At 45.8% G+C, this 11,860-nt stretch overlaps 2 protein-coding genes across 5 annotated transcripts in view; one reads left to right on the top strand and one right to left on the bottom strand.

Annotated features, from left to right (window-relative positions):
* The window catches only part of RAD51C (RAD51 paralog C), an 18,243-nt gene extending 7,905 nt beyond the window's left edge, over positions 1-10,338 (bottom strand). Inside the window, exons 1-6 of one of the 2 annotated variants that reach the window (XM_027660422.1) lie at positions 10,179-10,338; positions 8,762-9,020; positions 8,459-8,625; positions 7,147-7,280; positions 4,292-4,423; positions 2,023-2,089 (exon numbers count right to left, since the gene is read on the bottom strand). In XM_027660422.1, coding sequence (XP_027516223.1) covers positions 2,023-2,089; positions 4,292-4,423; positions 7,147-7,280; positions 8,459-8,625; positions 8,762-9,020; positions 10,179-10,296 — 877 coding nt within the window. In that variant the 5' untranslated portion in view covers positions 10,297-10,338. The remainder of the gene's footprint in view (positions 1-2,022; positions 2,090-4,291; positions 4,424-7,146; positions 7,281-8,458; positions 8,626-8,761; positions 9,021-10,178) is intronic. The other variant, XM_027660423.1, reaches the window with a different exon arrangement.
* Positions 10,339-10,620: 282 nt separating this feature from the next.
* Positions 10,621-11,860, top strand: part of TEX14 (testis expressed 14, intercellular bridge forming factor) — a 26,461-nt gene continuing 25,221 nt past the window's right edge. For 2 of the 3 annotated variants that reach the window (XM_027660370.1, XM_027660373.1), the window contains exon 1: positions 10,621-10,913. In XM_027660370.1, the coding sequence (XP_027516171.1) occupies positions 10,778-10,913 (136 nt within the window). In that variant the 5' untranslated portion in view covers positions 10,621-10,777. The remainder of the gene's footprint in view (positions 10,914-11,860) is intronic. The other variant, XM_027660369.1, reaches the window with a different exon arrangement.

Genomic DNA, 11,860 nt, shown 5'->3' with positions numbered 1-11,860 from the left:
TTTAGCCTTTTTGATGAGACTGTTGAAAAAGCATCTCTTCAGAGTGGGGCATAAAAATCACCTTGTAACCCACCAGCTCAATACTTGCACCGAGTCTGTGGCATAAATTCACATTAAAATGAAAAGAGTTTTGTACCACTCTGAAATGCTCCAGTTGAGATATACCTGTTTAGGATGGGGGAGGATTCTCTCTGCTTAAATATTTTACCAACTGGTACAAAGTTTAATTTTTGAAGGAGGACACACCACTCAGTTTAATGATATTATGTGGTCACACACGCTCTGGTGAGAGCCACAATCAGTTCAACGTGAGGTTATGCCAAATTAAATGTTTGTGAAAGAAAATATGCATGATATCTTTGAATTATAATGAAAAAATACATGATATCTTTGAGTTATAACCAACTCTGAATGTCTTCACATTCTTCACTGTCCCTATGACTCAACAAACACAACAGCTCCCAAACAATGCTGGCTAGTGAAAAAAGACAGGCTCTATTAGCTTTAATTGAGTTTGTAGCCAGAAAGGCTGCCAAAAATAATCCATCAGAGAGCAAGAGGCAAAACTGACAAAAAGGGTCAGATCCTGGGAGCTGGGTCTGCCATCACAGCTCCAAATTCCACATTCCTCACATTCCTGGAGGAGATGGTCTGTGTTTGTTCATTTTACCCTACAACTGTGCCAAATGGTTCAGTGCCTGTACAGACACTGGGAACATCTTTGCCTTTGTACTGTCCCCTTCTCCCTCCCCTCCAGAACAGGGGAATCATTACTTAGCTCACAGAAACTGAACCTGTGCACAGAGAATTTGTGCCCTTTAAGTGAATCATAAAATAATACGAAGTTACAACCTGAAATAAGATTTAAATGCTGAACTTTCCCTTAATTTGTTGAAATCTCTGCTTCAGAACTGTTCTCTTTTCCCCTGTGACTGCAGCAGATGAGTCTGTATGAGGTACTCTGCTCATTACTGGGCAAAATTGAGCAGCCTGGAAAAAAAAAACACTTAAACTGGCTCTGGGCAGGCTGAGGATCCCACACAGAACTTCCCTCTCCATCATAACTGCAGAGAGTTCCAGCGATGCAGCAAATATGAAATGCCTTTGCAAATAATTAATGGAAGGTGTTCAAGGGTAATGGGAAAATAAACAATTTAAATTGTTTTGGAGAGGCAGCAAATGGTTCTCAGGGAATTCAGCAAATTGCAGCGTACTTTGAGGTGTGCAACCATTAAGCAAAGTTCTTCTTTGAGGGCTTTAACCTCTTCATCACCCCATCCCTGCTCGAGGTTTACTGCTCCCAGGCACATTTTTTGGATGATCATTCACCAGCCAATTTCAATCTATATTATTGATTTATCAGAGTTTACTTATTATTGAAACAGCTCAAGATTACTTGGCCACTTTGGGCAGAAGTGGATTGGGAGACAATCACCCAAACAGGTCAGGGTGTGGTGGTGACATCCAGGAGGGACAGTGGCTTCCTCAGCTGTGACAGAGGGGAGTCCACAAAATCCTCAGGGGAAGGTGCAATCCATTAGCTGCACATCTAAAAACCCAGCTACTCAGAGAGTTCTGAGTTCCTAGTGCTTCCCCAGAAAGGGTCTGTCATCTTAAGGAATATGGTTAAATCTAATATCAAATTCAGTATTACAAATTTTGCGTTTAAAAGGGGAAAAAAAAGTCCATCCACGCTCTCAACCCGTGAGTTTCTGCAATCTGAAAATGTCATGACTTTCAGACGTATTTATAATCTCTTTTCACAAATCTAACCAGGAGTCTAATCTGCACACCACGTCTCAGCAACAGAAAAAAACCTGATACTTTTAATTACAACCACAAGGCTGCCCTAGCTCAGCACTGCTCTAGAGTTCCACCATGCCAGCAGTTCCAGATGGGCCTGATATTTTCACCATGGCTTCTGCTGCACTGTGGAGATTCAGCAATTTCATTTCCTTTGTATATGATGCCAAAGGAAAGGAAACCACATATCAGTTTTCAACTCACAAGCGAAACACCTACCTAAAGCAGGTACCAACGTGGACTGGCTTTGCCCGATTCTTGTTGTCATTTGGTTTGTCAGAACCACCTAAAAGAAGAAAGAGAAGCAAAACAAATAAGAAAACCTCCAGGAAACCAGCATATTGGTGGGAGGGAAGAGAGGGATTTTTCAAAAAGCTTTTACTGATAAAGTAGTTGCTCAGGCAAAACTCTTGGCAACAGTGATGAATCTTCCGTGTTAATGAGAAGAAAATGTAGATGTGCCTCACCTTTTCAAAACAAAATAAGAGGACCCTGCAAAATGCATTTTTGAATGGAAGGGAGATTTCTTTCATTCATGACTTTGGAGAAACCTAAATTTCTCCCCTCCCAAGGGATGCAACCTCCAAACAACTTGTTTATCCCACCGCATTTGCTCTAAATACTGTTTGGAGCTGTGTTTAGATGCACTCCATGAAGAGAGAGCTCTCAGTCACTGGGGGTGAATGAACTTGGTGGTGCTGCCCCAAACACACATTAGCCCAGTGATTAACCAAATTTTTGTGCCTTGTAGTCTAAAAATGCACAAGTGGGTACAATATACAAAGAGAATGAAAGTGAACAGACAGAGCGGGGGAGTGTTTTCGCAGCACGAATCACTCGTGGGAGGCTCACAGACAGTCTAGGTTAGATCCCTGGTAGAAGTGGGGGTGGGTGAGACAGAAAAGAGCCAGGAATATTAATCACAAAGTTCATTAAAAATGAAAAATAAATAAAAAAAAATCGTACCTATCTTAAACTCCCAGGGGTTTTCATTGTTTGATAAGCTTGTAGGATTCTTGCTTGAGCAAGTGTGTGAGAGCAAACATTTCCACTGAGCAAATGGGGCACACCCCAAAACATTTACACAGCTGAAAGCCCAGGACATATATTGCACATTTTAGAGAAGTAACTCATCATAAGTGGATGGTAACAGCCCCAAATAGGCTCCCCATCTCACTGCTGAAGAAGGGCTGGGCATCCTCACACAGCCCACTGAGTCCAGCTTTAGAAACACAAGGGCCTGACTTCCTACCATATTAGAGCATCCAGGCTGCCTGACAAGCAATCCCTGGCATGCAGGCTGGATTTAGCCTGCTCACAGGCTCATGGAACTAACCCAGGCACCAACTTAAGTCACCCTGAAGCTGTGACTGATCACTCCCTTAGCAAGAGTTTATTTAGCAAGCCTTTGTACTAAACTGCTCCCTGGTTCAGAAGAGATAAATTATATATGTTTCCCTCGACCAAAGAAAAATAAAGTGTCCAATGACAGCTGCTGCTGTTCAAGGTCACCAGGTACCAAGCTGTGAGTGAGAGGACTCAAGAAATCAGAGGCTGTGCAAACCCAGCAGCCATGGAACATCCATCTCCCTGGTACCCACAGCAGCAGGAAGAAGCTCCATAACTCACACCAGGGAGACAGCAAGGGCACCCTTTCGGCAGCCAGCCCAGTCTGAACACAGAGCTGGGCTCTTCCCCTCCCCACATCTATCAGTGGAAGCACAAGGAGAGGCTTATTTTTAGCCACTGGGAACAAAAGCCAATTGCGCCAGAGAGCTGTGGGTGACAAGGTCACAAATCACCTGGAAACCGTCAGAGAGGCACAAGCACCATTTTGAGGCTGTGGAAGCTCTAATTCCTGAACAATGCTTCTCTGAGCTGTGAGAGACTCCCAAAACAACTTCTGGAACAGCTGCAGCTTCCCAGTGCCATCTGCTGGCTGCGGGGCCGCTGCCTCCATGGCATCAGTGACGTGGAAACAATGCCCAGGAAGGAAGCCCTGGGTTTCCATGGATGCCAGAAGAGCAAGGCAAACCAGCAGATAAAATGGTTTTCCTCCCTAAGAACAGTTTCTCCACTAAGACCAGGGTTTATTTTTAAACCAAGAGTGGAAAGTTGTGTTGGAACTGCTGAACGCTCCGACGTGTTTTCATGCAAAGTCACCAAAGGAGCATTCCTTGTCCAACCAAATCATTAGAGATGATGGGAAACAGCGTGACAAACTGACATGCTACCATGGAATGAAGATCCACAGGATGCTGTTAATGCAAATTTTACTTATTTTTGCAAGTCTAGGGATTTCCCACCTTATAGGTGTTGTTCCTGTGTGATCCACCACCATTTACTAACTAAACCTGGCAAGAATGAAGGTGGAGGACGTTCTCGCAGTTTTATTTTGCTGTTCGGAGACAATCACAAATCACATTTGCTTAATTCTTTGCAGGATACTTATTCCAAAGTGGCATCTTTTGGGATTTAATGGACTCACTGCTGCTTTGTGGTCGTTTGCTACGATGATGAGCTGCTGTGCCAGACCATTCAACAGCCTCGTCCGCAGGGACAGGTCCTCGAAGTCGTGGCGGAAAGGGAAGGCAATTCCATCAATCACCACCAGTCGGACCTAAATGCAGAAGGAAAGGAAAAAAACTACCATTACCATCCTATTAAAAAAATGACAACAAGCAGCAATACCTATTTTTAAGTGCACTTAAGAAGAAGTGTTTTATAGAAGGTGAGGGCCATCTTCTATTTCATGAGCAGGATCACGTAACCTTTATTTCTCTCTATATATCAGTGACAATCAGCACCTCAAAGGAGTGCAGGTGAAGAGCCTCAAGCTCCAAACACTCCAGAACACATGCTAAGTGCAGGGCTGCATCATGCACAGGGACCAGCTCGGGCCAGAGCTGCACCAGCTCAAACAAAACACTGCACTAAGCTCAGCAAAATGCTCCCCAAGCTCTCCCATGAGTTAACCCAGCACAGAGCTGCCCTCCCAAATGTCCCCTTTCAGCTCACTTACAGCTACCTGACTTCTCTGCATCTCCTGGTGTGGAATACAAAACAACAAAGCTGGACTTAAAGCCTTGCAAAGGAGAAGATGGAGAAAATAATCATTAAACATCCCAATTGTACTTCTAACACTGATTTATTTCACCTTCTCCCTCAAAAGTTAAATCCAAACCAAACTCAAAATTTGTGCTGCCTGCAGTCACTGTTGAGACAACTCAGCTCACATCAGTGATCTCAGAAACACAGAGTTTAAGAGATGCCTAAAGGTATTCCAGACACACTGCAATGGGATCTGTCGTGCCTGAAGATGTTTGCTTTGCTGAATTATTTCTTTTGTAGCATTCATTAGCTGAAGTCAGAGCACGATGCAGCTGCTGGCTCATCACCCTCAAGACACTGTATAAACATTAGTCTGGGATTTTGATTTATTCTAACTTCATTTGTTGTAGCTGTTTTGATGACCCAAGTTTGTCTGGAATACAGGAGGGAGATGGATGGTCCTACAGTGCCTTCATGTTCAGATGTCACTCAAATCCTCAGTATCTACAAGTTCTTGCATTAATGCACAAGATAACAAATTGGAAGCAACAAAAAAACCCCTGATTTCCTGTATTATTGATTTAACTCATTACTGGAACATACAAGCCTGCATAAACATCACCCTGTGAAATGGCCCCAGGCCTCCAAATGAAAAACAAAATCTTAATTTGCAAAAGAAGATTAAATAGTTAGAATCAAAAGAAGATATTCTTCTGTTTTCTCATTTTTCCTCCTTCCTACAGATTCTTTTTTATGAGCCTGTACATCTTCTTCATGCCTAATTTCTTTATGAGCAATCAGTTTAACAGTATAAACATGACTCATGCTATAAAGGAATGTATACATGGTTATATAACCTGTCTATCAGATGAATATGTCCAGGTAGGATGCAATTTAGTCAATTTTCTCCCAGTTGCACTCGTTATAAATAGCAAACAAGAAGACTTAAAGTATTAAAAGTAGGGCTTTGGTAACATCTTCCTTCTCCATGTCAGCTTGGCTCTACCAGACCAGGCTCTACCTTAAGGAATTCAGTTTACTATGACAAGAATATTTTCTAACATCTTTTCTCATATTAATAACAAGATCTCAAATTAATTCATATTTCCAAATGACACATTTGGATCTCTACATCTCTCTATCTCTAAATCTCTACAACTATCTCTCTTAAAAAAAACCAACCAAACCTAAAACCTGGAGTTTCCCTGTGGTCCCAGACTGGGCTCCAGAGGGATCAGACTAATTTTAATGAGAGCTGGACTGCAATGAGCAATCTGTCAAGTCACTTATAGCCTGTCCAAGGAATCAGCAGAAGGTCTTATGGTTCTCCTGCAACCTTCAGTACTTCAGGCTCCAGGCCAAGCACAGATAAATCAGCACAGATGGTACCAGGGAGCTGCAGCCCAGTGTAACTGTGCTAATGAAGCCATGTACTTTCCACAAGAGCAAACACAACAGGGCACCGTTAGTACCTGGCAGAGAAAGGGAAGTACCAGACTACACCAAGCAAAAGTGAGGCTCCCATCTGCGCCTTCGAGAACACAACAGCTTCCAAAAATGAAAATTTTGGAACATATGCAAAAGACAATCTAACTAAACAACGGGGATTTGTGCTCTGATGGAACGAGGCACCAGCCACCTTCCCCAGATCCTGACAGGGAGGGATCTGCTGTGCAGAATCTGGAAATCTGGAAGGGAGGTGGTGATAATCTGCCTTACAATAGCATTTCTCTAAGACATGGGGTACTAGGAAACTTTCTGGTTGTAGTCCACCCAAAAGTCAGACTGCAGGCTCTGGTTGCTTGTAGCAACAGAAGATGTACTGGAAAGAAGGAGAAAAGTCACTTTCTGGATGCCAAGATGCTGTGGGATGTTTCTGGTCGTCAGTGATCTTCTAGGACAAAAGAAAGCCTTTCTGATCCCATCATTGTGGTCACCACAGGCACACCTGGCTCAGAGACTCTTCTGTAAAGCAGTTCTGTGATGATTCATAACTCAGAGCTCACAGAAACGTAACAACACGTGGCAACACAGACCCAGGATCCAAACTGGAAATTCAGGATGGTGGCAGCAGTGGGAGCAAAAGCAAATTACTCTCAAGAGTAATTGGGATGGAAATGAAAAAGCAAACAAGCAGAAGGCTTTACATTTGTACTCTGCCATCAGCCAATACATTACTGCCAAGCTGCTGAGGTACCAAGGTGTTTACTCATGTTACTCTTACTACAACAGACAAAAATCTTTAGTGTGAAGATGAGTGATATGTTCTGATAAGCCTGCAATAACCCTTACCTTGGAATGCTCTGAGAGGAATTCTGGGAGGAGGTAGACCTGGGCAAGGAGCTCTATGTAGTCACGACAACGGAAGTAATATATGTGAGAAAGGATACTTTCAAGAGAGAAGGTCTCCAAAGCTTTCAGATGATCTGAGAACAAGCAAACAGATGAATAAATGAGTCAGAAGTCTGTACGAGCATATTGTTACTTTCATCATTCCACCAAACTATGCCCTCCACACATAGCAACAGCAAAGCCCTCAGAAACAGAACAGGCAAGGTAGAGAGTGTGGAGACATACCTTCCATCTGGCTTGAAAGTCAGGAAGGTGGTGAGCAGATGCTCTCTCAGCATTTGCACACAGAGACACCGGAGCCTCCAAGGGAGGGCTCCAAAAATGAAACATTTATTTCTGAAACAAGAACTTTTCCAGTAAATCATTTTCAAGCCAGAACACCACCAGAGGCCATCAGGGACTATTAATCATCCTTTGTTCAATGTACAGGCAGCAGCTCATTTAATACGGTGCCCTTTCACCTCACTTCAAGCAGAAGTTTGGTGCATAAATTCTCCAAGAGCAACATGCAAGTTTTGTCACTGTCCCCAACAGACTGATGACTTAGAGAATAAAAATCCTCAAAAAAAGCAGCCTGGCTATATTGACCTTATGGAGGAGCTGAATTCCAGCTACAGTTTTACTATGTGGGGCTTCAGCAGCAACAGTGCCTCAAAAAGTTCTGCTGTTGCTCTTCTCTTTCCCCACCCAACCCTTATGTGTTGCAGCACATAATCCCTCAGTTTTGCTGAACAGAGTTGTGTTTGGGTTTAGCTGCACATGTGACCTTTAAAGAGAAAGGAAAGGAAGGAAAGGAGGGAAGAAAGGAAGAGAGAAAGAAAGAGAGAGAGAGAGAGAAAGAGAGAGAAAGAGAGAGAAAGAGAGAGAAAGAGAGAGAAAGAGAGAGAAAGAGAGAGAGAAAGAGAGAGAAAGAGAGAAAAAGGAAGGAAAGGAGGGGAGAAAGAAAGAGAGAAAGAGAGAGAGAGAGAGAAAGAGAGAAAGAAGGAAAGAAGGAAAGGCAAACACCAAACCCCCACATACCTAAACCCCCTCAGATCATCATGTAGAGAAAGAATTATTCTTAAAGTAAACCAGCTCAGTCTGCAGCACAGCTCCAGACACTGATGCAATCCAGGGTTTGATACACACAGGTGGAAATAAAAGGCTGCCAGCAAGAACTTCCTAAGCCCCAAATGTAGCACTGCAGCCCAGGAGACACTTGTTTCTCTCCATCCCTGCCTACCAGGCAGAAAGAAACAACTCAGCAAGGTACCTTCCTCTTGCTGAGCCTCAGCAATGAGCTGGCAGTGCTGCACACAGGCAGCTGCCATATCCACCACTCTGTCTACCATGAAACTTCCCTCGGTGTCAATGAACACGGCTTCTCCAGCGACGCCCCCAAAGCACTCCGGGATCTGCACGTCTACTGCCAGCTGCATACTGCCACGGGAAACAGGAGAAAAGGGAGACATTTACACCACAGACCCCTCCTGGCCCGCTCCTGAAGGGACATTTCTGCCGAGAAACCACAAAAAGCGGTTCTTGGTGGCGCAAAGGTCACCCGGCGGTAAAATACCACAGCTGCGTTTTCCCCACGCCGGGCGCTCCGCAGACCTCGGTGATTTTTGTCAGCTGCACACCCCCTCCCAGAATGTTGTCCAGTGCTGAGCAGAAGGTGATGATGAAGCCCTGGGCTTGCTCTTCCTCCAGAAGCTCCAGGGCTGTGAACTTTCTGGTGGCGCCTGACCCCCCGGCAGTCCTTGCTGCGTCCCCGTGACATTCCTGCCTCACCACCTGCAGGGCTTCCAGCGCCTCTTCTTTGGAAATCCCAATCTCTGGAAAAGTCAAAACCACCTTATTTTTATAAACAGCGATTGGTTTAAAGAATGATGAGGTAATTCAACGTTTGACAGAACATAACACAGAATTATCCATATCCACCCTTTCAGTGTAACACACGCGCAGCCCTGGGACTAATGGTGGGGTTTTCAAAAGAACTCAGAGCAATGATGTGCCGTGTTTGGGGTTCAGGTGACAGCAAGTTATCTGCAAATAATAATAAAATCAAAGCATCTGCAGATAATAATAAAATCAAACCTGCTGCTCACAGATGGATGAGCTCTGGCAGAGCAATTCCCCTACTCTGCACCAAATGCACTATCATAATAATTTCATTGGAAGCAAATAATGCCCTGCAAAAGAAGCCAGGTTGCAGACCAGTAAGTGCCAGTGACACTCACTGATTGTGGGTATTTTCAGGGTACCCCAGGGCTGAGAACCTGATGCTTCATTTTTATATTTGAACCACAGATCAAAGAACAGAGATGAGAGACCTGCAAATATCTTTATACACACATCTGCCTTGACAGATCCAGCTTTGATTGCCAAAGCAAAAACTATTACCACATATCATCATAATTAACAAAACTACTGATAATCAAAATCTCAGACTAGTTTGGGTGGGAAGGAGCATTAAATATCATCTCATTCCACCCCCTGCCATGGACAGGGACACCTTCCACTAGCCCAGGTTGCTCCAAGCCCCGTCCAACCTGGCCTTGGACACTTCCAGGGATGGGGCAGCCACAGCTTCTCTGGGCAACCTGTGCCAGGGCCTCCCCTCCCTCACAGGGAAGGGTCAGGACACACCCCTTATCTAGTCTGCAAATCTTATTTACAGCTCTTGAAAGAGGCAACTTCCTCACTCCACAGAGGCTTATTTTGTTTAAATCACACAGAAAAAAAGAAGAGGGAAGCTGGGGAAAGAAGAGGGACGAGACTGGCAGAATCCTTTCGTTTTCCTGCATCCCGTTTGCATCCATCGCTCAGTGTAAGACAGATCTACCAAAACCTTGTGAACCTCACTCAGTATTTACTGTGCCCGTTTCTCGGGTCACACGGAAGCCTCAGCAAGGGGTCCCAGAGCCGGGAAGGGGACGGGGGAGAGCGGAAGGGCGCGGGGAGGCCCCGCGGGGCCGAAGCGCCGCCGGTACCTTTGCTCAGGCCGCAGGGGCCGGTCTCCAGCAGCTCCTGCGCCGTCTGGAAGCCGGCGGCGGCCAGGCGGGCCCGCAGGGCGGGGGCCAGCGGCAGCGAGCCCACCTCCCGCTGCATTGGTGGCACCGGGATCAGGACCGGGATCAGCACCGGCACCGGGAACGGGTGGGAACGGGGGGGGCAGGCCACGCCCCCATGGGCGGGGTCAAACACAGACCACGCCCCAACCACCGGGCCACGCGTCGAAGGGCGGGGATATTACGTCATTCTTTCCGCCCCGCCCCCTATTGTGGGGCCCCGCCCCCCTCTGGCGCGCGAAAGCGGCGGCCGCGCACGAGGCCGGCGGGGGCGCTGCGCATGCGCGGGGCGCGGAGCCGTGAGGGCGGTGCCGCCCGTGGCGGCCGCTCCTGCGCCCGTTCGGGTCGTTGGTCACTGCGGTCACGGGGGGGACCGGAACCCTGGGCTCCTCCAGGGCCGAGCAGCCACAGCGCTTTGTATCGGCTGCTGCAGGTGCTGAACTCGGAGATAAGTTAAGTCGTAGTGCTTTGCAGCTCTCGTGACGTTCCGTACCTTTTCCCGGCTCTGTTGAGGGAAGGAGATGGCTCATCCTATCCCTCTTCCGTTTCCATGCCCAGTCCAGCTTGGAAGTATAAAAGGGGACTCCCTGGAAGCCGAGCTGCATGACTATGTCAGGGAAGGGAACTATGTGAAAGTGAAGAAGCTTCTGAAAAAAGGTAACAGCTAAGTTTAGGCAAGTAGTGGCAGAAAAGATTTACTTTTTCCTGTATAGTTTTATGTCTGGTAAAAAACAGTCATCAACTGCCTGCACAGTTCAGTTTTCTGAGTGAAATATATATATATAAATAATTTTGTGTGTATATATATATATATACACACAAAATGATTTATAGTTGCCCTTTTCTGATAAGTGGGAATAGTTATTGAATAAAAAAAATCTATTAAGATATTGCATTAAAATAAAATAAATTTAAAATATAAATGTAAAGAATGAAATATATATAAATAAATGAAATAAAATAGAAAGAATAAATGATCCCTGCAATCCTGGGATGAAATTTTATTTTATTTATTAAAGTAAATTTAAAAGAAAACTAATCTTTTACTCGTATGGTGCTCAGAAGGAATTGATTGAGGCATTGTAAAACTGAAACTCTGAAAGTCTGCTATAGAAATACTCTCTTTAAACGGGATATTTATTCAAGCAAAGCGCTTGAAGTGTGGTTTAGGTACTGGTGTTTTCACATCCTGATTTGTAAGCAGATGGGAACAGGGGATTGTGTAAATGAAACCCAATTCTTAATACAGTTTTATTTCTGTTTTACGATCGAGGACGTCAGTGGGTTGCGCTGTTCCAGAGCTGCGACATCTCCGTGTTCGCGGGTGCGGGGGCCGCGCGGGGCGGGGCCCGCTCCTCCGCCAGCCTGCGGGCTCGCGTCTGATTGGACAGCTGCGGTAGAACATGCAAATGAGGGGGGCGTGTCCCGAAAAATGACCCACGCGGGTGGCGAGCGCTCCCGTGGGGCTCCGGGCGCGCTCCCGCGCGGCGGAGGCTGTGCGGCGGCGCGGGGACCCGTCCCGAGTGTGCTCGGGGTGGGTGTTTTGGGGTGTCCGTGTGTTAGCGGGCGGTGCGTGCGGGTGTGGCGCGGATGTTTGCGGGTGG

Source organism: Corapipo altera, unplaced genomic scaffold (genome assembly GCF_003945725.1).
Source record: "Corapipo altera isolate COAL_440 unplaced genomic scaffold, ASM394572v1 271, whole genome shotgun sequence".
Lineage (NCBI taxonomy): Eukaryota > Metazoa > Chordata > Aves > Passeriformes > Pipridae > Corapipo > Corapipo altera.
This window is presented reverse-complemented; position numbering and strand designations above follow the sequence as displayed.